Source organism: Cricetulus griseus, chromosome 2 (genome assembly GCF_003668045.3).
Source record: "Cricetulus griseus strain 17A/GY chromosome 2, alternate assembly CriGri-PICRH-1.0, whole genome shotgun sequence".
Classification (NCBI taxonomy): Eukaryota; Metazoa; Chordata; class Mammalia; order Rodentia; family Cricetidae; genus Cricetulus; species Cricetulus griseus.
In genome coordinates this window covers 330,396,956-330,423,265 of record NC_048595.1, presented here as the reverse complement: position 1 = coordinate 330,423,265, position 26,310 = coordinate 330,396,956, and the positions used below count along the sequence as shown (strand labels likewise).

Here is a 26,310-nt window from a genome sequence, read left to right as displayed (position 1 = left end):
ACTGCAAAATAAAATAAGTAAATCTGACAGTATATGGGTCCCAGGTATCTCATTTAGAAAATTGTTTTCCCCTAGTCACTAAAGATACCAAGCAGCCCTCTGTATAGTTGTTGGCCACCTGTCTATCATCTTCAGAGAAATGTCCTCTTAACTTCCTCACCCATTTTAACATTGGGTTTTCTTTGTGGTTTTGAGTTATGAGTTCTTTATATTTTGAATATTAGCTCCTTATCAAATATATAACTTACAAATATTTTCTTCAGTTTTGTAGTTATTTAAGTCTTATATTGTCTTCTGTCTTTTGATGAGCAAAAGCTCTTTAATTTTTTTTGTTTTTGTTTTCGAGATAGGGTTTCTCTGTTTAGCTTTGGAGCCTATCCTGGCACTCGGCTCTGGAGACCAGGCTGGCCTCGAACTCACAGAGATCCGCCTGCCTCTGCCTCCCGAGTGCTGGGATTAAAGACGTGTGCCACCAACACCCAGCTAGCTCTTTAATTTTAATGAAGTTCAGATTAATGTTGTCTTATGTAGTTACTTGAGTTTTGGGTATCTTATTTTAAAAACAATTAGAAGTTGTGGTTCATTTATTTTGGCTTTTGAAGAGTTTTATATTTTTAGCTCTTATATTTAGGTCTTTGGTCCATCTTGGTGGACTTGTTTTAAGCAGAAGTTGAGATAGAGCTGGCTAGACTTGCAGGTCAGGGCTTCTAGGGTCAGTACTGATGCACATTTTCAGTTTGGCTTGCTGTACTGTTCAGCTTCTATTTTTCCCTTCAGCAAAGACAGTTAACTCCCATGTCCTGCAATATGACCTGGAGTCCCTGACACGAAGGACCTCCTATACTGTTTGGGTTGTGGCCAACACTGGAGCTGGGGGAGCCCGTGGGGAAACAATAAACTTCAGGACCTCGTCAATCAGTGAGTACTAGCTTCAGGCCTCGTGGAGTTTACATTGGGTTGGAAATGCCATTTGTCAAGAGCAACGGGGAAGCCTGCAGCATACAGCAGAGTGTGAAGCCTGTGTTCTCTCTGGCTCCATCACCTCCCTGGAAGATGAACAATAAGGATTGCAGAGGAGCAGGCACATTGAGGGCTGAGTTAGACTGGTCATTTCACTCCTCCTTCCTGATAGGCAGCCCCAAATAACCTTTGGGAGAGTAATCAACATCAACTTCAGCCTCAGTCATGAGCAGTTCCATGACAGACTGTCATCCTACCTCACACTCACCAGTTTCTAAATGTCAGAGGTTGTGCAACAGGACCTTGGAAGGAAAAGTTGGTTGATCAAAGGTCACTGATGAACAGGAAGACACTTAATGTTACCATCTGTGGGGTGTGTGTTCAACTTACCAGCTTTTACATTAGAAACATGGAGAGCAAGACAAATTTACTAGATGTAACAAATAATGTAAAATATAATAGTTTCATATGGTGGTTGGCTAAGGAGGATATTTAATGGGAAAGCAGTGTATATGTACTAAATGAAGGGAAAAGCCTGTTATACAGAGCGACTTTCAGGATAGCCAGGGCTACACAGAAGGAACCTGTCTCAAAACACTGGTAAAACAAAAAACAAACAAGTGACACTGTCAAGTTTTGCAATAACTAGTATAAGCCAAAAAAATGTCTTCTTGAAGCATCTCAAAATCCTCTTGTTATTTATATGCTGAGAGGATAAAGTAGACTTGTGGCTCTGAAAACTGAGCAGAACATATGGCTCACACAGAAAACATGTGCTGTTCTGTGGGCTAGCAATGCCTTCTTGGAATTTTCTTTGATATTGTTTTTGAAAAATGTTTTAATCAATCATATTGTATTTTCAGAGCACTGAATACAAGTTAGGACAGGTCATGGAATTTTCCCTCAGGATCAAATTGAAAAGCTAGGATCCTGTGTTGGAACCCAGAATTTCTCTCCTCGGTCTATAGATTAGATTATAGACCACTCTACTTCTGTTCTGAATCCTCTTCAAGCCACCTTTTTTTCCTGAAAGATTATTATTATTATTATTATTATTATTATTATTATTATTATTATTATTATTAATGTGTGTAGTAAGTGAACTTATGTGGACCACATACATGCAAGAGCCTGCATAGGTCTGAAGAGAGTTCACATTGCTTGGAACTGAAGTTACAGAGTTATGAGCAGCCTTGTGGATGCTGAGACCTAGACCTGGATCCTTTGCAAGAGCAGCCAGTGCTCCTAACTCTCTCAGCCCTCTATAACCCACTCAGACACAGCAGCCACAGTTTAAATCTTAGATTCCCCGTGGAAAGCCCACCACTCACTAGCCCACCCCTTACCTCGTTTCCTTTCACTTCTTGCCTCTATTTCTCTAACCTGCTTCCTCTCCAAAGCTGGTGCATCTCCTTGGAGTGCTTTTCTCCATAATTGTACAGGGCAGGCTCTTTCCTGTGATCATATCTAGCCAGGCATGGTGCTGCCCGCTACCCTCAGCACTCAGGAGGCAGAGGCAGGAAGATGTGAAGTGTAAGGCTAGATCAGCCTACACAGAGAGTTCAGGCTAGGTTGGGCTATACAATGAGATCTTCTCCGAAAAATAGTGCAAAATTAAGTTAATATTTGATTTTTGTCAATGAATTGGGTAACTATATTGACAATGGTATTTTGTTCTCTTTGTTGCAAAGGTGTCTTGGAAATTATCCTCTTAACATCTCTGGTTGGAGGAGGCCTTCTTCTACTTAGCATCTTCACAGTGACTTCTGGTCTCAAAAAGCCAAAGTGAGTTTACAATTGACAGTGGATGCCTGAAAAATGAGCAGTAAAAAGCAGTGGAAGGCATTGTGGTGTCAGAGGACACTCCTCCTTGAGGGGGGTTCATTCTTTCATTCATTTGGTCCATCTTTGTGGAAATGATTAAAGGCCACACCCTCAGACTCATCAGGACTCTGACAAACATAAAGACATAGTTGTACAGATCCGTACACCAAGTCTAGTGTCCTCTGAGGCCAAGGAGTACCAATTGCCCCATAGTCTCTGTCTGCCAATGTCCGTTTATCACCTGAAGCTAGAGTGGAGAGGAGACTGATCCCTGGAATTGGAGCTGGGTTCTCACCCAGTTAGCCAGCTTAGGCAGCTCTACACTGCTCCTGTGAGCTTTCTCAGCCTAGCAGCTGTGATTCATTCGTGATCAAGCTAATGTCAGCCTTGATTACCAACAGTATGGAGCAGCCAAGTCACAGCACACATTTTTGTACATCACGCTCTTAAGTAGTCATCTTTAATTTTGGCACATGTCAAAATTGGGTCCCGCCACAAGGGCTTCTGACTCAGAGTTCCGGGATAGAGACTGGGAATCTGGGTTTTGATTAGCTGGTGATGTTGATGCTGAAGCTGGGAACATACTTTGGGAATCACTATGAGGAAGTGTGGGTAGTTAGTGTATTAACTGTTCCCAAGAATATATTTGCCAAGAGTGACTGTAATGCAGTTTCTAACATCAGGACCAGGGTAGAGATACAGGGGTGATGGAGAAAGGAAGGTAAGGATATAATTCCATGAGTCTTCTTTAGTGTTGTTCCACAGACAAATGCTTCATATTTCCTCTCAGGCAAGAGCATGGAAGCTTACTCATACTGAATAGGGAGCTTTACAGTTGCCTTCTATCTTTTATTTTCTATGGCTATGATAAGACAGTATATCAAGGCAACTTATAAACTTTTTATTTAAGACTTAGTTTCAGAGGATTAGAGTTCATGACAGTTATAGTAGGGAACATGGCAGCAAGGCTGGATTGGCTCCAGAGCAGTAGCTGAGTGCTCACATCTTGAGACACAGCCATATGAGACAGAGCTGCATGGGCTTCTGAAACCTCAAGGCCTGCCCCCAGTAACACAGCTCCTTCTACAAGGCCACACACTCCTAGTCATTCCCAAACAGTTCTACCAACTGGGGTCCAGGTATTCAACCATATGAGCCTATGGGGGCCATTCTAATTCAAATAAGCACACTCTTTTTGAATATCGAGTCACACTGTTGCCTTTAGTAAGCTTTGCCCTTAGCTCAGCCCCACACTACGCTGGGACCATGCCCTGAGAAGGGACTTTGAGAGCCCATCCCACTTGAAGGGTTACACTCTGGCCCTGGACACATGGGGAAGGGCCCAGGACCAGCACAGGAAGATTTGGTGGACTTTGCAGAGTGTCTCCCTCCCCAACCCCCCACCCCTGTTGAGGGCCCTACCCTGCCTGGGGAGTGGTGGGTGGATGGGGTGGGGGGTAGGCTGGGGGTTGTGGAGGAGGGATGGGGGTAAGGGGAGGGAGAAGGGCATGTGAAACAAGCTAGTTCCCTAACTAGAACTAATAAATAAATAAATTTAAAAAAACCAAAAAAACCCTCTTCCTCTAAAATCTCATCTTTCAATAGCAGGTTGACTGGTCTGTGTTGTCCTGCTGTTCCCAACCCTGCTGAAAGTAGTTTAGCCACATGGATTGGAGATAATTTCAAGGTACCCACTGCTGGGATTTGCCCTGAAACTCTGGCTGGGGAGGTGGAATGGGTAGATGGGAGTGGGAGAGTTTTTTCTGAACTGAAGTGTGAAAGACTCAGGGAACAACTGAAAGGATGGAATTGGCCTTCCCACTGTGACTTTCACCTTGTACTCTGGACTAGAGAAAGGGAATTAGCAGGGCCTGAGGTGTTCCCAACATAGAATGATAATGGAAGGAGGCCACAGAAGAGGGACTGTTTTACAGACTTGGCTGTGTGATGTGGAGCGAGGGGACCTGACTGTCAACTCTGTGGCCATTTAAAAAAACAGCCAAGAGCAAATTACTCTGGGGGCCATGGATGCTGGGGGAAGTGGCAATCCATAGGCAGCTTTCCATTGACGAGAGGTAGAGTCAGATATTTAATTGGAAGTAGAGTTTCCTGGTGTGTTTTTCCAAGTAGAAATCCTCCTTCTAAGTACGTTTTTAACCAGGAAACTTGAAAAATATCTACATTATGAATTTCCCTCTGAAGTGTAAATCAGCCCAGTGAACTGTAGCTCTTAAATCTTTATTATTAAACATCCTTTTGCAGGTTTTCCGTGATGCAAGAATTTAAAATGTTAGTCTTGTTTATTTCAACTTAGAATTTGTTTTTTAAGGGTGTTTTTGTAATAATAACTATTTTTGCTACCCCCTTTTCTTCACTTGTGTTATATATTGGCCACTTTGCTCTACTGTTTAAATTGGTGAAATGTACTTTGCACAGTGAGCAGGCCAGGCCTCTATAACATGTACTGATTCATTGCAAACTGCATGAGAGCAGCAGGAGACAAAGATGACAGAGCCCCTGTACAATTGTGAGGTGGCCTGAGATGTCCTGGTGGTGTCTGCCTTTATGGTTTTCTCTAAGGGTTCTCACCTGGAGTGTTGTAAATATACTGTTGAAAGCCTTGAGCTCTCTAGGATTGTGGGCCCTCAGTTGCTGCTCCTCAGGAAATGGAGCACTGTTGCCAAATCCCTGAGAAAGTGACAGATCATCATCATCTAGACCAGGGAGGGCAGTGGGGGCTGTATGTGGGGCAGGGCTTATGTGTCCCCAATCTAATGATTCAGTTCTGCCATGTGCATGACTTGCATGACTCCGGGGTGTCCCCTTTCCTTTTGTAGGGGAGATCAAGTCCAAAGGAGTCTGAAAACTCTGGGAACACAGAAGACAGGGCCTTAAAACCATGTTCTGTCCCTGCCGACCTCATTGACAAGTTGGTGGTAAACTTCGAGAATTTTCTGGAAGTTGTTTGCACAGAAGAAGCTAAAAAAGGTCAGGAGAGCATTTTGGGAGGAGAGACAAATGAGTATGTTACCTCTCCGTCTAGGCCTGACTGTCCCCTGGGGGAAAGTTTTAAGGAGTCCCCAGTTTTAACTGAGGTTGCTCCTGGAGACATCCACAACCAGTGTTTGGGAATGACAGAAGAGACATACACAGAATTCAACGAGCAACCTCTGTCTTCCGATCACAGTCCCGAACCAGAGCCTCTCTGTGAGGAGCAAGCTCCAAATCCATATCTGAAGAATTCAGTGACGACCAGGGAGTTTCTTGTGCATGGAAATATCCCGGAGCACAGCAAGAGAGAAATCTAAGTGCTGCTGTGATGTGAGGCCCTCTGAGACTGAGTGGCTCCCTTCCCTAGCAAAGACATCGAGACTTCCAGAAGCCCTCTTTGGCCCCTCCCTGTTCATTTTGCTGCTAAGCTGCCTGGAACTTGGTGACACAGATGTTAACTGGTGCCGAGAAGAAGAGAGTCCTTTACAGGGAAAAGTAGTCATTTTGTTCTGAGCACTCTCACCCGGGCCCCTTGAGATGATGGCTTCGAGAGAAGGACCGAGCTTTGGAGCTTAAGGGACCCCCTGAGATGGACTTGTCTAGTCTTATTCCCAGGAACCGAGTTGCTCCTGCCATTGTCAAAGCTTCCCTCAAGGTTCTTGATTCTCCACCTTTCCCCACCTTGTCCCTGAGCAATTTCTCAGAGGTCAGGAAGTGGAGTGGATTCCTCAAAGTTTGCCAGGCTCCTCAGCCCTTCCTCCCTCTCAAGGGTCTTTATCAGTGCCCTTCCAGGGACTCTTCATCACCAACTTATATTTAGTTTATTTTGCAACACTGGGGGGTTAAACCCAGAGGGTCTTGTTTGTGCTAGGCAACTGCTCTACCCTTCCCATTCACCCCAAGGTTAGTACACATTGACTGCTGGTACATCAAGAAATTTGAGAACTCTCCAGAAAGACACCAGCATGGACTATGGGCTAGGTAACAGATCTGCCTGCTCTGTAAGCCGTTTCCTAGCTCTTGATGCTCTTCTGTCTGTGCTATTCCTGGTAGTAGAAGGCACCAAACATTGTAGTGACTTTTGTTCAGAGACACCGCCCCTCACACTGGCTTGGAGTCCAGGAATGCTTACTGAGTAGACCCTAAAAGGTCTCTTCCAGCCACGCAAATCAGGGCCTGGGAACATGCAGTGCTCAGCGACTCTATTGCTGTGTCCTGAGGACCATTGTGCTTTGCTATAGCCAAGCACAGAACTTGTCACAAGAGAGAGGAGTCACCCTGGTGTATTTGTTTAGTCCTGGGGAACTGTGTGGCTGTGCACAGTGGATCAGGTCACTGGGAAGCTGAGAAAATCACAGTGGGCTAGGTGATGAGTGAGTGGCAGGAGGTACAAAGTCATACACAGCCACCAAGCCTAGAAAAGTTTGAGTAGGCAGTGCTTGGATTGCAGACATAAATTTCATAAACCATCAATTCATGTGTGCAAATGCATTGCTTTACTTTCCTCTAACTAGAAATAATCTCTAGCCCAAGACCCTGACATTTCAAAATAATGAAAGACCAATTCTCCTGTCAAGATTTGGCCTCCCCAGTCCTCCCTGGAACTGAATCTGAGGATGGCCAGGAAGGTAGCACCTGCAGGACTGCACTGGAAGTCTTCTCCAGTCATTTGTTTATCCACATACAGTTTGATCAGTAGACTCTGCCCTGTTGAATCATCAGCCACTTTTCTTGGTTGCAGTTTTACTTTGGGCACAGGAAGTCAAGGCTCTCTCCTTCCATAGGCCATTTAAGATGTGAGTCCCTGTGTCTCAGGGGCTGTAGTTTTCCCCAATCCTGCTCTTTGTCCATGGTTTATACAGTGACTTTTTATAGATTAGGAAATCAGGGAGAGACATGAGGGAGCCAGGACTCTCACTTAAGTCCCTTGTCTTGCTGGATAGTGACTTAACAGAAGGGCTATTTGCCCCCAGGGGGCTGCCCTGTTCCCTCACTGCTGTGTAGCTCTGCCACTCTCCTGGGAATCTCTGACTGGGGAGGGATAACCAGGGACAATCCCACACCTCTTCTCTCAGATCCTGTGGGAGGGAGGTTAGTGGAGCTGGCAGTCCCAAAGGGGTCATGGGAAAAAGACATGGTGAGGCTTTTGAATCTAAAGCCCATGAATGGGGGTGGCATGCACACACACGCACACACACACACACACACGCACGCACGCACGCACGCACGCACGCACGCACGCACATGAGATGCCTTCTGCCTGCCCTGCTCCATTACTGATGGCAGCAGCATCTTGGTGTTTTTTGCCCTGCTGTCCTGCCCCCTCCTCTGTTTCATTTTAGTCTTCCTGGTTTGCCTCCAGTCCACCTTCCCCTCTTTCCAGGCTCTCTGAGCGGCCTCCAACTCTCTATTTCTTTTCACTGCTTTCTTTGCTTCTCAGCCACCTTGTGCCATACCCCATATTTACCTTTGTTGGGCAGGATCATTGAAAGCCCTGTGTTGTTCCAAGTGGGCCTCAGCTCTAGGGACAGTTGGTTTTCCTTTCACACTGAGTTTTTCAGGAGGAATCACAGGATGCAGGTTCAGAAGCCATGCTGGCCTCTCCTGGATCAAAGCACCACATCCATCCACTCTCAGCATCCAGGGGGTTGCCTCCATGAGTAGAGAAGGCCATCTGTGTTTTCTCTTTACTGTCAAAGAAGAAGAATGCCGGGAGGGCTCAGGGAAGTCATTAAGTGGCAAACTCAGTAAGAAATGATGAAATTCATGATAAAGAGCTTTCCAGGACCCTTGGAGCCATGAAACAGCTAGATTAATGCCATCGATGGCCTTCCATTTACAATAATAGAAAACAATAGAAACCAAAAAGTGGTGCATCCCAGGAGGCAGTACCATGAAGAGCTGCAATACTAGACCCCCCAAGGGGTGTGGTGGGGCTTAAGACGGGAGGGGTGAGAAAGGAATTGCAGTAAGGATCCCTCCCAGTGTGTGTGCAGCATGTGCCTAACCACTGGCTCCAGCCCATCATCTTTCCATCAAGCTCTTAGCTATAGCAGATGGCTAGGTAACCTGTAGTCCAAGATTCTCAGACTGCGTCTCTTCCCAGACCAATTTTGGTGCCGTTTGAATAGAGCTATAAGCTAATAGTGATGTTGGCATTTTTAAATGGTTGGAAACAAAAATCAATGGAAGAATATTTTATGATGTGAAAGTATATAAAATTAAATTTTCACTGCTTGCAAATGAAGCTTACTGGAGGAGGGATCTAACTATACTTCATTTACATATCGTCTGCGGCTGCTCCCCCACCCCTTAGTACATGTTGATACACAGTATGAGGACCTGAGTTCAAGTCCCCAGCACCCACATAAAGAGCTGGGTGTCACCATATTTGTCTGTAACCTCAGGGATGCAGGGGCTGGAGACAGGAGGATTCCTAGGGCATGCTAGCCTCCAGACAGGATCCAGTGAGAGATCCTGTCTCAGGGGAATAAAAGAGTGATAAAAGAGGACACCCAATCTCCCTCTCAGACCTCTAGGCACATGCATGGGCACACATGCCTGCATACGTGTGGGCATTCATCACACACATGGTAGATACAAACCCCAAAACAAAATCAGGAAGGATATCTTCCTGGTTTTCGAGGTGAGTGCCTGCCTCCTGGAGAAGGGCACACACTTAGGGTGCCCTAGCTCTTACCACTTCCTGTCTTCTACCCAACCCTGTGGAGAGTTGGCAGCTGTTTGTCATTTGTACTGGTTGTTCTCAACCAGGGTGGGTTTGCCCTTTTGCCTCCAGTGTCAGAGGAGCCATGCCAGGAGATGCTTTGACTGTCATGGCTGGGAGGGGTGCTACTGTCCTCTAGCAATGCTGAAGTCTATCCTACAGGGCACGGCCAGCTTCACCCTCACGGCTAAGGATTGCCAGTTTCCAAATGGCAGCAGCACTGAGGTTGACTGCTTAGAACAGGCACCCCAAACTTCCACATACTTGTATGCTGTGGCCTGTGAGACAGTCCTTAGTCAACGGGCTGGGCTGAACATAGTGACGATGATAACACCTTTGTTCAAAGTGTCTTTTCTTACCTTTGTCCTGTCCACTTGGGGCTGTTTGCAAAGTTGAATTTGCTAATGGTTTTATGATCACATCTTGTTTGATACAATCTCAGAAGGCTACAGTGATTTTCAGTATTACCAGAGGATGTCTGAGGGGTAGTTTGTCCTTTTCCATTAACAGTCCACTGCTTCACTGCTATGAGCTTGATTTTGCTTTTGTTTTATGTGAATGTTAATATAATGCCTATCCATAATCAATTGATGTAGAGGAGGTGTTGGTCTGAGAGAATCAAGCCTAGAAGAGGATAGTCAGAGGATATTCCCTCTGCACACTGGGGTCAGTGGAGAATTTTTGCAGGAGCACAAACAGCATCAGTCCATGGTGGGAGAGCCCAGTGCATTGAGTTCTTCATGCATAGTTCTGAAGCAAGGAACCTGCCCTGAGCTGCTGAGAAGGGTATAGAGGAAGGTCTCAGGAAAAGCTGAGTCAGCAGGGCCTTGCAGCACCCTAGAGAAGGTTGGATGCATTTGCTGTCAATTTCACTTTTAGACATGGGATCTTTTGTCTTTCTCAACTGTAATCCCTTGTGGATGGGATAAAATGGAAGAGAACTGTCCTGAGGCCTAGACTTGAAATGGAAATAAAGATGGAACTGGAAAGGTCACAGAGTTCTAAAAGATTTCAGCAGCAAAGAACACCAGGCCTGTGTCCCTTGAGGCTGGGCATGTCTACTTCTCCACAGATTTATTATGTGTCTAGGTAATTTATGACAAGTGAAAGGCAGTTCTGTGGTGCGGAGTGCAGATAAAAACATGACAATTGCATGGGAGTAGAGTTCCAGGTCCTTGATTGACAACATGTGTAACTTGACCATCCATGTAAGAAATCCATAAGGTCACCTTTATAATTTCTGCACTTCTAAGGTTTCACCTACTTCATTCTTTAATCTGTAAGCTTGGCCAGGTATGATAGTGCAGAGGTGAGGCAGAGGCAGAGGCAGAGGCAGGAGGATTGCTGCAAGTTTGAAGCCAGCATGGTCTACACATAAAGACAGCCATGATTCCAGAGAGCAAGGGCAGCACACGATGAATAGAGCTCAGGGCCTGTGGCAGTTAAGGAACCCCAGGTGACCAGGACTCTCTAGGTCATTGCACTCTGTGTTCCTCCTGCCAGGAATCCCATCTTTCATGAAATCTCTTGTCAGCTGAGTCACTTCATTACTATAGCACATTATCATAAATTTAATTAAGCAAACATAATTATTGTGGAGTTGTATAGGTTTGAAGTCCAGCTTGGTCTCTGCGCCCAAGTTAAAGCTGTGCCATGTTCTGGGGAAGTATGCTGGCCTTTCTAGCTCCTAGAATGTGTCCTCCTGGGGCTGTGACCTCTTCTTCCCTCTACCAAGTCATAAGGGCTGTGTTCTGCTTTCCCACAGTCATGTCTCCTGAGCCGGTTGGGCCTGCGGGCTGCTTGAGGCTTGGAATTCATCACATTGCTGACATGCTGTCTAGATAAACCTACACCCAAAATTAGGCCACTAACACTCCCTAACTCCCACCAGCTCTCAGGCCCAGCTGCACTTCTCTGTCATTCTGTTTTGCAGAGATAGCTCTTCAGCCTTATTTGGGGCACAGAGCAAATGAATGAGCATCATCTGCCAGGCAGGCTCCAAGACCAAAGGAGCTTGGGAAGGCAGGACTAAGCTCATTCATCTCTATTCAGAATTCCAGATGATCCACGGGACACACAGGTCCACACCAACTAATGAAATCTTTGGAGGCCAAGGGGGGCTGAGACAAAGTGGCCAGGTGCGGTGGTATAGACCAGTGATCCCAGCGTAGCACCCGGGAGACAGGTAAGAAAGAGTTTGAAGCCAAGCTAGAGTATGTAGTGGACCCTGTTTCAAAACAGCAAAAGCCAACTAGCAAACCTACCAACCAACCAACTTTTCGTCCATTCATCCACCCATCCATCTATCCAACCAACCAACCAACCAACCACAGCTAGACATGTGGACATCTCTGGTTTCTGTGCTTCAAAACTGCCTTTATAGGAAACAGCTTGAAAGAACATACCAACAGTTTGCTTAGACACTAGGCTGTCCATTTCTCTGTATCAATATGTACTAAGGGGTCTATTTGGCCCCTCCTGAGATATGTTTATCTGCCAGGCTGTGCTGTCCTCCAGGAAATAAATTGGAGTTCCAGGAAAAAATGACAGACTTGCTGGTTTCTACATAAGCCTGGCAACAGCCTCCTAGCTGATGAAATCAGGACATTTCCAGGGAACATTTTTTTAATCCTTTAATGGGAGGGGGTATGCTCCACCCAAGGCAATTGCTCTCAGACCTCCAATATTTCCTTCTCCTTTTCTAGAATAGAGCCTCAACAGTCCTCCCAAAACCCAAATTAAAACCAGAAGCAGCAATGACAACAAAACCCAATACAAAAAAACTTCTATGCAAACTGGAGAACAAGGGATTCCTGCACTATGAGTGTGCTTTGAACACACCCCCCCAACCTCCCCAAGAAGTCCTTGGCTGGGAAAGCTGAGGGAATGAGCCCAGGACAGTCCCCTGAGCAAAGTTTGTGGTACCAGAGGCCCATTGCTGCATAGCAGTATGGATACTTAAGGTCCACAGATGGGCACTGTCCATAAAAGCAGACAGTATGTGAGAGGAGACTTGGTTAACTTGATGTGTGGGAAGAAAGGCAGGCTGGCAGAGCCCAGCAGATCCTATGTGTTTATTCATAGTATGGTATGTGAGTTTGGGTCCAGACCTCATAAAGGGACAGAGGGGAGGAAGTGAGAGTTGGTAGAGCCTTGAGGACATTTACACACTTTGGTCTTTACAATCCCAGTCTACACCATCATTAAATTATGGGCTCAATGACAAAGAATTATCTGACTCATTTTCTGCCTGTAATACTCTATATAATGCAAATAACACAGCCGCCTTCTGTAGCCCCCACCTCCACTCCCATGGCCAACTACTTTCTCTTCTGTCATTGTGGTAGCTGGATCTCCTGAGAGAGATCATCAGGCACAAGCTAGCTAAAGGCTGGGAGCAGTTGCTACCTCATACCCAGCTAATATATTTGTGACTATGGTATTGGGGAGGGGGTGCAGGATGAGAGGGGACAGAATCAAGCTGCACTGAAACTCACATCTTCTCATACGTCCAGGACACTGGTGTTTTTGCACTGTAGATCACTCCTCTGGTCCACACAACCAGTCACTATACCTGTAGCCAAGTTAATAGTTGGTCTCAGCTTTGAGGCTTTCCATGGTGGTTCATGATCTTTACAAGTGTTGGAGAGTCTGGAGTGACTTAGACTAGTATTCAAACATCAAGTTTAGAAAGTACTTTGCAGCAGTTTTTAACCTGTGGGTCCTGACCTTTCACAGGAAAGATATCCTGCATATCTGATATTTATTTACATTACAATTCATAACAGAAGAAAATTATAGTTCTGAAGTAGCAATGAAAATAACTTTATGGTTGGGGGTTCCCACAACATGAGGACCTGTATGAAAGTGCAATAGAGTGGTTAAGAACCACTGTGCTAAAGTAACCAAGGGGGATGAAACAAAATGATACAGGAACCTGTCAGTGTCACTCAGGCATATATGACAAGATTTGTGTCAAGCTGGAGTTCCTAGGGCAAAAATTGACAAAAGTGATTTTGAGTTCCTGGATATTTTCCAGCTACAACTACACAGTCCATCAAAGAGTGGAAGGGGTTCAGGAGATCTCACTGTACCTACTATTTTGGAGGGAGGGAGACCTCATGAGTTTGGAATGGTTTTAAGCTTCCCTAGAGGATGACCAAGGCTGCCTACAGGTGAAGACCATGCAGGGTGACTGATGACCTCACATTGCATTGTGAACTTGTTGGTCTCTTACAAGGTACAGAATATTTGGGCTTGGTTGGACCTGGGGTCCTTGGCTCCTGGAACACCAATAACAGAGGGCATCTGCTAATGGATGTGGAGACGGAGTGGTATAAAGGACTAAGTTTGTCTTGAGCGTGGGCAAGTATGTTCATTTCTCACTTAAAAGAAGCATATTGAGGTAGAGACTGTTCATTCTGCTTGGGGTCCTTGTATCAGATAGGTGTTTGTAACCAATGGAGTCAGGCCTGTGGCAACAATAGCCCAGAACCTTTCTGAACACACCACCACCACCACCACCAAACTGGCTTCCATTAGTAGTGACAGAAGATGATATGAAGGCTTATGGAGGGCAATGGTTGCCAGTGGTCCTACCTTGCTAAGGTGAAGCATGTTGCTCTATCAGTATGCCAGGCAAAATGTGCCCATAGATGTCATTGTGGCATGACTATTAGGGGTGCAACCAGTTACTTTCAGATTAAATTTAAGGCCCGTTTAGCAAGAGGTACCACATTTGATACTGTCAGCCTAGGCAAAAACCTTGTCTGGGGAAATGATAGGCCCCGGGGGGCAAGTGCAGTTGGAGTATTAGGAAGCTCTGTCCTCTGAATATGATGTAGCTGTTCTTGAAACCAGAGCATGGGGTTACCCATACAAGACACACAACTGCCGAGAAGAGGGGGGAAACCAGTGATATTACTGCTGCCTATATGTAAGTTACCTGTGTTTCTAAGTCACTCCTCACTATGCTGCTGTAAATCACAAACTCATTAGCTCATCAAACTGGACTTGGATGGAATCGTTTCTTTGGTCTCTCATTGCCTTCTCTATTTGGGGTGACTATAAATAGACTCCCTAGGAAAATTCTTGAAACATGTAATCATGTCAGAGAGAGTCAACCTTAGACATATCCTTCCTTGACTTCCTTACAGCAGCAGCAGTCTGCTTCACTGTGTGACTGATGTCTGTTTTTAACTTGTTCTTACTGGGAAGCCAGTGAATGTGGGCCCCATATTGAAGGTTTGCTTTGTCTCGTCTCCTAAGGTAGAGGTTTGCTTTGTCTCGTCTCCTAAGGTAGAGGTTTGCTTTGTCTCGTCTCCTAAGGTGGCTTTTCTCCTTAGGGACATGCTAGCACAAGGAAGCCACTCTCCAGGATGGTACAGCCTGCAGTGTCTATTCTCATTTGAGAGTGCTGCAGTCTTCCCAGAGTGCCACTCCAACAGCCCTTCTATAACCTACTGGAGAGTGCAGTGAATTCTGATTTGCTACTGGCCTGTTCATCAGGGTTTTGGATGACTGAGTTATAGCTTGCTGATTAGTGAAAGTGGGTGGATCTGGCTTAGCATGTTTTAAAGGTGGGTCCGCTGAGAGCTGTCCTGTGCCCCAGAGTTCCATATCCTGTAAACAACTCTGAGTTAACCCTGCTTGGTGACACCCACCTTTAATCCTAGGAGGCAGAGGCAGGCAGATCTCTGTGAGTTTGAGGCCAGCCTGGTCTACAGAGTGAGTTCCAGGACAGCCAGGGTTCTGTAGAGAGACCCTGTTTCAAAAAAACAAATCAAAACACTTAACTCACTTTATATTAACTATATATCTTTTGACTATAACTTTTTAAAAAAATGTCAATGAACAAAATATATTAGTAAAAAGAGCAATACATGTGTTATATTTCAAAATCAGGCTCATCTCATAAAATTAGATCAACTTTCCATTTTAACTTGGTTTCTTTATGAGCTCTGGTTTTGATGTAAATAAAATTCATCTAAAGTGATAGTGACAATTCTACCACTTAACTATTTGTATTAAATTGTTCCAACTTGTAATATTCTCAGAAGAACTTTAGTGTGTGTTGAAAAAGATTAAAAAATGTATTATATCTTCCAATGTCATAAAAAGGACCATCCAAATTCTAATCAAGACAGACAACATTTTTTAAAGGTTTTAATGTGTTGTTTTTGAAAGTATTGGGTGGGTCTCTAACTAGGAAGGGTTGAAAGTATTTATGACTTCTTAGGAATCACTCACTTGTTAATGCTTTTTTGGAGACAGTTCATACTGCTAAACTTGCCATGAACTTGCTATCCTCTGCTGTTTGTGTTGTGTCTCTTGTGATTACAGGTGTATACGACCAAACTGGCACAGGACTCCTGTCAATTAACAAAACAACCATCAATTCTAATCACATTTGCAAATGTTTTACAAATGAATAACACTTTTATAAATTCCAAGAGAATGATGCTGACATTGTGTTTTATTACACATTTAATGAGACATTCCTTTATTTCAATTTAGTAATTTTTTTCTTGGCTTGCTGACAAGAGCTCTTTTATTTAGGTTAAGTATATTTTTTGTAGGTCCCTGAAGAACTCAGTAGCCTTGGATCTGGCCTCTCGTGCAGATGTACAGGTGGATGCTAAGTGTTAAAATGGACATAACCAACTAACATTTAACCTGAAATCACTTTGGTCACCACCATCACTCAGATAATGGTCCATGAAACAAAAGCAGGAGTTGGGGGAGGGATTGCTATTCCCTTGGAGGCAGCTGGCTTCAGGTGGAAGGCATGAGTCAGGGTTCAGCTGTGTGAGGTATAGAAGCAGGAAGGGAGCTTCCAGGTTCACAGGATCCTGGCCAGTTTTCCAAATGGAGCCAGTGGCCCGATAGGTGTTAAATGTGACACCTAAACAGGCATTCCCATGAGCCCTGAAGTTTGGTGAACTGGGATTCAATAAGTCTATCACTGTGGATGATTCCACAACTAACCATCACCCGGATCCCTCCTTTTGCTCACCTGACCACTCCACAGGATGGTCACAAATCAGAATGCTGCTTTTGTACACAAGTAAGGGCAGGGATGGTATCTAAGTACTCTAGAAACAAATCAGGAGACAAAAACAGGTGCAGTGACTTAAAGACCCACCCCCAGGTGGAACTGGTAAGGGAGCGAGAGAAGCTGGGTAGGGTGGAGAGACCCCTGAAGAAGGAAAGCTCCTGCCTGATCCATGGAAGCCCCTAAAGGTAAGTGATGTGCTCCTCCGAGCATGTCCACCCTAGGCAATGGGCTGGATGTCCACACTGCCAACTGCTCAGCCATTGCTTGGGCCCATCCCCATGGGATAGTACGCTCGAGCCAGCATCTCTACGATAGAGATGCTGAACAGGAACACTGGGGCAGGCCTGCCAGCGTCAACTGAGTGCATCATAGTACCTTTTCAGAGATTGTTTTACCAATCCTTGTCCCGGCTCTGGTTGGTTGCTCCCCAGTGTTAATGCAGAACATAGTTGCTTGGAGCAAATGTTGAGGTTTCATCCATATTTGAGCCTTAAATTTGTGCCTACTCACCTATGGCTTGATAATTTTCTAAGCCCTGTTGCTTTAATCTGTAAAGTGGAGAAACGGTGTAATAACTCTTTGACTAGGAGGTTAAACCAAGTGTTGACAGTCCTGTGCTGGGTTCGGGATGCAGCAGGTGCTCTGTGAACAATGGATGTTTTTGTTGTCACCTCAAGGAAGAGAGTCTAAGAGGCTGCACCAAGTTCTCCAAAGCACCAACTCTAAGCATGGCTTTGTACTGTTTTTAGCTTCAGGATGGATCTCTGACTGGAAGGGGTTGAACTCATGAAGGTGTGGACTAGTTGTTGCTGGGAACACATTTTCCTGTCCTGCCCCCTCTTGGGGTGTGTGTGTGTGTGTGTGTGTAATTGCAATTTCCCTGAAAGGAAGCAGGCTATTTTTCAGCCCCTTGCCATCAGAGGTTGAGTGAAGACACCCTGACCAGGGCACATATTATGGTCTTTGCCATTGGCTCTTGAGCTCTTATAGACAGCCTTGTCGGGCCTCGGTACTGCTCTGGGGAGAAGGATACTGGGTTTACTGGACCCAGAGATAGGGGCTCCTTACTTGACAGTGGGAGAGCTGTTTAGATGTGTTCACGGTCTCAGAAATGGGGCTCAACTCTTTTGCCCCGTCCCCAGTTGGTTGCCTTTCCTTTTCCCACAAGTTGTGGTCTGTCAGTTATACTGCTTGATGTCTTTGTAGTTCCATTTTTCTGTTGCTCTCAGCCACTTGACTTTGTCCAAATCAAAGAAACGTTCCCAAATGGCTCCCAATTTCCAACTTTATCTCCTTTGTCGATCTTCCCCTTAAATGCTAGAATGTCCTTTTCAGAGTCAATAACTTGGAGAACCTAAAATACCTCCCACTCTCCTGTGGTGATAGAAAGCCCAACCAAAAGCCTACACCTGTACTAAGCCCTCTGTATGGAAGAGCACACATAGTTTGTGGAAGGATTTTCATATATTCCTATAAGAAAAATAAAAACCAACAGGAAGGTAAGCAACTCTCAGTAAGATAAGGATTTCCCTCTAGGGAAACAATGGTCCTTCTGAAAGCACGAAGGATTTTTACCCAGAGAAGGCAGGCAGTTCCTCTAGGACCTGTATTAAATGTGGGTTTTTGTATAAATTTCAATACATATTTGGAGTGAAGTTTACTTCTTGGCTAATTTGTAGGTTTTGACCCAAGTAGTTGGGACCTTTGCTTATACTTGCTGACTTAGCTTCATGTAAGAGGCAAATGTGGAGACTGCATCAGCACAGATGAGTCACAAGGTGGCGCAGCATGTCTATATTTGGTCCCTGAGTAAATTCATAGGGGATCATCCACTGAGAGGGAAGATGCTAGAATTTCAGAATTTATAGTAAATCTGTAACTGACTGTCATGTCTTCTGTTACTGAGGTCAATGTGGTGTATCAGTTTAACTCCCATTCCATTATGCCAAAATAGCATTTAAAAAGTCGTAGACCTCTCATCAAACATCTACCAAGACCCGTTTTAACTAACACCAGTACTGATAAATACCAAATCATGCATGGCAGTCAGACAGTGGTGACCACACACAGAAAAGACAACAATTTCTTTCTTAAATTTACTTAAAGGATTAGAGCTGATAAAGTAAGACATTGATGGTAAAGTCAATATAAAAATGATAGCTTTGGTTATACTTAGCACATGCAACTCACTACAGAGGTAATACACGCACAAGCTTTCCAAATGGAGCTACATGGGTGGTGTGGTGGTGGTGGGGTGCTAAAACAGTGGGCAAACTTGAAAGAACTGTGCTCACATGAAGTTCAGCTAAGCACAAAGACAAAGAAAGGAGACATACTTAATGCCTACTGCTGCACTGGGCTAGCAAAGTGCACTTGCTTTTGGAGTATATTACACACAAACATTAAGGCTAGTTTTCAAATACTCACCTCTGTAACATCCCTGTTTCTGACACATCACATTTCACTATTCATGAGCAGCATTTGTAGCCTTTATTTACCTGACCACGATGGTGAAAACAGGACTAAAAGTCTCTACTGAACCTAGTGCATTTTCATCCAGATCCACAGCTGGTTAATAAGAAACTAACCAGTTGGTGGGGCTTACAAGTGGCAAAAAGCCCCAAAAAAGTAAAGAACAAATGAGTAACACTTCAGCGCTCAACCTGGAGCTGTTTCCTTTTTATCTCTGATGCAGTGAGCAGATGCTAATCTATGTGTGACAGGAAAACAAAACATGAATCCAAGAGATAGTGCATCTGGCTTGAGAAAATTTTGTCTTGACATACGAATTGCTTATGAATAACCTGGAAAGAAAATGGTACCCGGGCCCCAGAATGGGCAGGTGTGGGCCTGCTAGTTTATATCTTTGAAGTCTGCAGTGCCCCACTTTATGCTAGCCCTAAATAGTTTGCCATTTTATGGCTGTGTTTTCTAATTTATAGGAAGGCACATTTTCAAAAAAGTAATTTTACCTGGGCAAAATAACCCAACAGTAATACCAGCTATAGAAAGCTATAGAAAGCCTAATAGGCTACTTTTAATAAATGATCTTTACATTTTTTTTTGCAGCTTAATGATCCTACTCATCTCCCTAAAATCTTTATACTAAACAGATGGGTTAAGAACTTGCTTTTAAAACAAATCCAGTAACATGGAACAGAAGAACGAACATAACAGAACAGTCTCCTGGCTTGTTCTACTTCATTAATATATGTCTATAGCACACACTGAGGAATCCCATGATTGTTAGGTCTAAATTTATGACACTTTTCCTAATTATGTGGGTAGAAAAAAAGACAGCCTTAAAAATAGGATTTAACATCTGAAGGTACTTGAGCTGTACTGCTTTAAACATGAGCTTTAACAGTATTTCCATAAACACTTCTGTTTCATTAACCTTGAACTTGACTGTAAGAACTACGGTCTACTGGATGAGCTGATAAGGAACTCTGCAGAAACTGAATGAACCAAATACACAAAGAACCAGGAGAGGTTACACTCTTCTCGTTGCTTGTGTTCCTGAATACTGACTCACGACTTTTAAAAGGATTAGATTTTTTTGTTTGAGTAAGTAAAAGGTTGAAATTCTACAGTTTTGTAAAAGTGATTCAGAATTAAACCTTTATGAGATGATGGTGGGATGTGTAACTTCTCTGAATCCCGAGGCAACTACATTAGAAGCAGTGAATTAGTTTTGGCCACAAGAGAGGCTGTTTTCTGATGTGCCTTAAACTAAACTTTTATACACAAAAGAATTAAAGAGTAACTACACAACTAGCTTTATTACACTGGTTTTACATAAAGAAGCCAGAATTAGTTTCTTTGCCTACCTAAAACACATGCATCTAGATTATTCTAAAACATGCTGTAGAAAAGTCTATATTTAAGACAAGATTTATGACTGGTTTTCTCTCTCAGGACAAAACTGATTCATTATATACTCTCTGAGTTTTCATGTTGTAGCCACACAACCATCTCTGTTGGTGGGGGCACTGGCTCACTGGGATTCAACATGCAAACTTGCTTCATTGAGGTTCTTCCTTCAATGATCTCTCATGCTCATTCATGAACTCACATTAGATAATTGCCCCTACCCCAGTGTATACTTCACACTACAAAGTTCACAGCACCACTATTTGATAGGAGGAAAGTTACAGCTAAACATGAATACAGTAACATGACTAGACTACCTTCTGTGAGAAAATGAAAAACTTTAGCAAGTGTTAATCTCTTGACTTACATAGAAAATTCAGTCCTGAGCAGACCAAGCTTTGATGTCCAGCTCAAGGGTGGTGATGCCATTGCATGTAGTGTGAATTCTGGTCTTTGACCGCACCTAACCTCTGAGCCTGATTCAATTCTGCCATTTTCCCAGTTTCAGGTTGGTTTTGCAAAGTGGACAACTGGATATGAGGACAGAACTGTCTACTGTCTCACAAGGATATACATGTGAAAGAACTCAGAAAGTATTAGCTGTTATAAAAATATAAATGATATGTTCAGCAAGTGTAATATAAAACTGCATCCACCCCAATGAGTACTGACCCTTCTTAGCCTTTTGTTTGGTAACTCTAGGAAGTATTTAAGTGTGCCCATGCTCTGACACTTCAGAGCTTTTCCTGTGAGCACATTTAGTGGTAATCGGCCACTAACGGAGAAGCCACTTCTACTTCAGCCCCTGCCTCCATGTCACACTGGGAAGTTAGGCACAAATACATTAATGGCTTTAGTGCTAAACCCTGCATACCTGGATTGTTCCTTTAACAAAGCAACCAGGACTAGGTTTAAATATTCCTAAGTCACATGTAAAACTCTACCTCAGAAATGGCAGATATCAAAAATACCATCTTTTGTTGGGTGTGACAGCACATACCCAAAGTCCCAGATCCTCAGGAAGCTGGGACAGGAGGATCACTTGAGCCTAAACAACAGAATGAGATGTGTGGGTGGGTAGCTCAGTGGTAGAGTGAATGTCTAGCATGTACAAGGCCATGGGTTCAATCCCCACTCAGCAAACTTTACAAAACCCTTACGGCTTCTTCAGCTCTGTACAACATGGACCTCCACCATGGGCGGTTACTGAGATCAGTGTGTGTTTGGGGTGCTGCTTGTGGCTGTGGCGAATGCTGCCCTTCAATAAACACCTCCTTACTATTCTTGGAAATAAAAACAAGATGGAGCCAATTAAAACAATTTTAAGCTGAAGACATACTGTATAAAGTGCCTCCTCATCCAACTTTTGGGATCATCTGTCCTGGTGTTTGTGTTCAGAAAACACAGCTTAAACAGCAATTTTTAAATGCTTGACATAGTTTCCAGTGTCCACTGCTGGCCCCGTCAGCGCTCTCTACAGGGTTGGTGAAACTGAATTTGAAAGAGGTTTGTCATGACCCATTTGGTCCCCCACAGAGGTTATCAATAATGACCAGATTTCTATGAAGTTTTGGGTAATATTAAGAAAATGGGAACGTCTACATTGCTCATTTTTCAAGTTCATCCCTTTCTTAAGTAACAACTAGCAATGTTGATAAAAAACAGCAGGGAGCAAGCCAAATATTCTCTAACTGGTAGAACCAGAAATGAACCTGCCCTCACTACTTCTTTTGCCAGATGACAAAATCTGGACAGTCTGACCTATAGCACTTTTAAATGATGCTGTTGGCTGAGAATGGGCTAGGACTTTGCACCTGGCATCTAGATGACTGGTCTTATTAAAATCAGTACAGCTGTACTACGCCACAGCTCATTTGAATTCCCTTTTCTGTGCAGCAAAACAAAAAGCTTTATAAAGCTTTGTAAATCTCAGACACACATTTTCTTCAGTGCAAACATCCAAACAGCACAGAGTACTTCAGCCATTTAGAGGACAGAGTCAGTTCATGTAGTGCTTGAAGGAGGATCCCAGACACTCTGGAATGGAGATGGCCCAGTTGTGACTTTGTCCTTAAGGGCAATGACTATCTTCAGGGAGTAAAGATGACTTTCCATCTTAAGTCACAGATGAGTGTTTTAGCTTTCCTTTATAGGTCCCACTAAAGCTTTGCAGGAGCCAGAATTTCACTGCGGCATGTAGCCACCTTGTCTTACAGTCTGTGGCAAGTAACTTTTAGGAATTTCTTCATCCATCGCAGTCTCCATTCCAACTGATTCAAACTGCTCTACTTGTCCATCAGTGCCTGCGCCAAGAGCACCTGTGGCAGGACCTTCCTCAAACAGTCTCTGCTGCTCAGAGCCACAGGGCTGTGAGATGTGATCTGAAACCTGCTGCTGTTTCAGTCTGACAAAATCCTCCTCACTGCCCGATGAAACTTGGTTTGACCTTTCAAAATGTGAAATATCTGGATTGGCTTCAGGTTGACTACAGTTCTGTTTGAAATACTGTTGCCTGGGCAAAATCTCATCACTGCTGTCTACATTATCTGCCAATTGCAGATCCTCTGGCCTCTCTTCGGAGTCTAACAGGGGCTGGGTGGACTCGGACCTTGAGAAGACTTGGACTGAGGGGACCTGGTGCCTGTAGCCACTGTGCACCACAGTGGAGTACTGGACAGTGCTCGCGGTGTTCTGAGCAGACTCATTCTCCTCATTGCTGGAGATGCTGGGCCTGGAAGATGACATGCATGAAGATCCCCCAATGCCACTGCTGTGACCTTCTGTACTTATTTTTTCCTTCTTGAATAGGTCCAATGATTTCAGATCATCTGGACAAGGCTTTTTGTTGTTTGCTTCTATTTCCACAACACTCACATCAGTGAAATTGCCATCTGAATACATTTGATCTTTGGAGTTAAAATTGTGCTTGAAAAGAAGAAAAATGAAATGATTACTTTGAGCATATTCCAACTTTTTTACCCACTGAGCCATCTCTCCAGGCCCTCTATTATTCTAAGAGTTGGTGCATCTTTGAAACTTTTCAGTGGCTTTCTGGGGCGGAATCATCCTTCTTGGCAAGTCTCTGTAACCAACTGAACAAGTGCAGATAAATTGGATAAAAACCGAACAAGACTGGATAAAAGTCCAAATCAGTCTGTATGTCCAGTTTCCAAATTAATATTGTTTTAAGCTATAAGTAGGTTATAAATAGTACTGAGTGTTTCATACTTACAGTAGGCCTAGAATAAGAAAAAAAAAAAAAAAACACTGCGGAAACATTAAATATTCAAATTTGAATAACTTCGGTTTTATAAACTATAAAATTTTACAGGTATAATTTGTTAAAATTAAGTTCAAGGATTACTAGGGGATAACAGGAAGGACTACCCTGTAGGGTGTGTGTTAAGCGTGTTGTCTAGTACAGTTCCCAGAACTCATCTGCTCAGTGTGAAGATGGCAGACATTAGCCAGCACTTACATCCAGTCCCAGATCCCTGTGTAACAGGTTCTCAGTTTCCATTTTCAACAAAGTATTTGTTGTGTTTACTGAACACTGTGAGGAATGCTGGCACAAACATGCTATAGTAAATGCTGTGCTAGAATGAGTAGGGATTATTCATGATTTTGACAACTGCTATTTAAGAACTAATTTATTTTCATCAGGTATGAATATCTTTTGGTTAAACTCTCTAAATATCCTAATAAATAAGCCTGCATGCTAGAAACAATAAGAAGATAATCTCTTACCCTTGGGGGAGTGTGAGGTGACCACTGAGCAATATGACTCTTTGAAGGATCTGGAACATTAGGCCAGATGTGTTTTTTAATTCTGAAGAGAAAAGAAGCAAGGCATTTATAAAATCACATGTAACAATGAGAAGCTTTTTTCTGTTAACCAACAAAAATAATCTGTTATCCTAAAGTCAAAAAAAGATACTGCTAAAAACAGATACAGATTGTCTGTATTCCTAATGGAAAATGGTTATCAAGGCTAATTATCAGCATTCAATTAAAAAAAAAATCTCTGATCAGAGCCTCTAATAAACTCAATCAAGAACTTTTTAGGTCCTAACAGGTTGTGATGTGTCCCATCAGAAACAAATGCAAAGACAATTAACTTTCAATGAAAAGTATCCAGTCAGAAAATAAAATGGTTTCCTGACATTAAGTAAAATATGGTAAACTTGTTTTTTCCCAAAGACAAGACATTGTGGAGCAGACATACAAAGTGACAGTGGTAGCACATTCATGTTATAAACCCAACACTCAGAAGCCACAATCAGCAAGAACAGGCATTCAAGGCTGATCTGGGCTATATAAAACCCAATCTCAAAACATAAAAAATTAAAAAAGAATAAACATAGTTTGGGGGAACAGAAATGAGAGTCTAGAAGTAAATATGAACTTACAGAAACAACTGATTTTTGGCATAGGAACAAACACATTTACTTAAAAAAAGAGCTATTTTCAAAATCAGTAGAACTAGATTGAGGGAAAGGGACCTAACTCTGACCCACAGCATGCCCCAAAATTAATCCAGATGGATTATAGATGCTAGAGCTAAAACGAGTGAACGTCTAGAAGAAAACATATAACACTGGGCTAGACAGTTTTCTTAAAAAGGTTATAAAATGCAAGAATCAGAGGAGAAAGCCTGGGAAAGGAACTTCAAAATTAAAAACTTCTGCTTTCCCAAAGTCATAGTTAAACAAAATACACAAACTGGGACAAAATTTGCAAAACATGTATTTGTCAAAAATTTTTGTTCTCAAACAAAAAGAACATTTATAACTCAGTATTTGCAAAACAACCCAACTTAAAATTGGACAAGACTTCAATAGACACACCATAATCAAGCAGATGACTCATGAAAAGAGCCACTGGTAGTCAGGAAAATGGATATGAAACACAGTGAATACTTCGCTCACACTACACTTTCAGGAACAACCAACTGAACACCTCAGTACCAAATGCTAGTGATGGTATAACACTTGCAAGATGGTGGAAGCACTGAGAAAGCTTGGGGCTGTTTCTTTATTCTTTCCTGGAATTGAACCTGGAGCCTTGCACATGTCATCTGAATGCTCTACCACAGAGTTACATTCCTGGTTCTAGCAGCTTTTTATAAAGTTAGTTATCTGAGATCCATGAAAACATGTACCCAAATGGAGTTTGGAATGTGGACATTCACAGCAGTATTACAACCATAGGCAAGCATTGGGGATCTCTAAACTCTCTTACATAGCACACTACAAATCATGATGCAGCAGCAGCACTGAGGAGAAAAATTAACATAAACAACAGCATGAACGGGCTCACAATTAGCTATATGTGAGACTTACAGAAGACTGCAAGCCACTTGGTTGCATGCACATGAAATTCTAACTAAGGCAAAGTTACCACTGGGAACTGTGTGGGGCAGTGGCTGAGAAGGCAGGCTAGGAATGAGCGAGGAAGCTTTGTAGGAGTGGGGATACATGGTGGTGATGCATCTGTGCACAATCAATTCAACTGTAGACGTCAAACAGTTAAATACTATTATGTAAATGTGAGAACTGGTACTTACAGATCTCGTTTATTAAAGCAGAACAAGACTCCCAGAAGCGTTGTCAAGAGGAATGCTAAGCACACAGGTACCACTATGGCTTCTATTTCTCCTTGAGCTAAAAACCAAAGAGTAAATGAGAAGTAACTGTTAACACATACAAAAAGAGGAAAAAAATATAATGTCCTCATTGGACACTGCTTGATTTCTGTTTATGAAGACAGTGTCTCACAATGGGCCCAGACTGACCCAGGCTCTCCTGTCTTTCAAGTGCCTGTACTGCAGATTATCAACAAAGTATACACTCCTTTAGCCCACCCTGTTGGTTTTGGT

The 26,310-nt window shown here is 43.3% G+C and overlaps 2 protein-coding genes across 6 annotated transcripts in view; one reads left to right on the top strand and one right to left on the bottom strand.

The window, feature by feature from the left end:
• The window catches only part of Il31ra (interleukin 31 receptor A), a 46,617-nt gene extending 37,595 nt beyond the window's left edge, over positions 1-9,022 (top strand). For 2 of the 3 annotated variants that reach the window (XM_027401473.2, XM_027401475.2), the window contains 4 exons: positions 778-918; positions 2,652-2,745; positions 4,390-4,471; positions 5,622-9,022. In XM_027401473.2, coding sequence (XP_027257274.1) covers positions 778-918; positions 2,652-2,745; positions 4,390-4,471; positions 5,622-6,092 — 788 coding nt within the window. In that variant the 3' untranslated portion in view covers positions 6,093-9,022. The remainder of the gene's footprint in view (positions 1-777; positions 919-2,651; positions 2,746-4,389; positions 4,472-5,621) is intronic. The other variant, XM_027401474.2, reaches the window with a different exon arrangement.
• Positions 9,023-20,314: 11,292 nt separating this feature from the next.
• The window catches only part of Il6st (interleukin 6 signal transducer), a 44,711-nt gene continuing 38,715 nt past the window's right edge, over positions 20,315-26,310 (bottom strand). For all 3 annotated transcript variants that reach the window (XM_027401477.2, XM_027401476.2, XM_027401478.2), the window contains 3 exons: positions 25,999-26,095; positions 24,180-24,261; positions 20,315-23,357 (listed from right to left, as the gene is read on the bottom strand). In XM_027401477.2, the coding sequence (XP_027257278.1) occupies positions 22,617-23,357; positions 24,180-24,261; positions 25,999-26,095 (920 nt within the window). In that variant the 3' untranslated portion in view covers positions 20,315-22,616. The remainder of the gene's footprint in view (positions 23,358-24,179; positions 24,262-25,998; positions 26,096-26,310) is intronic.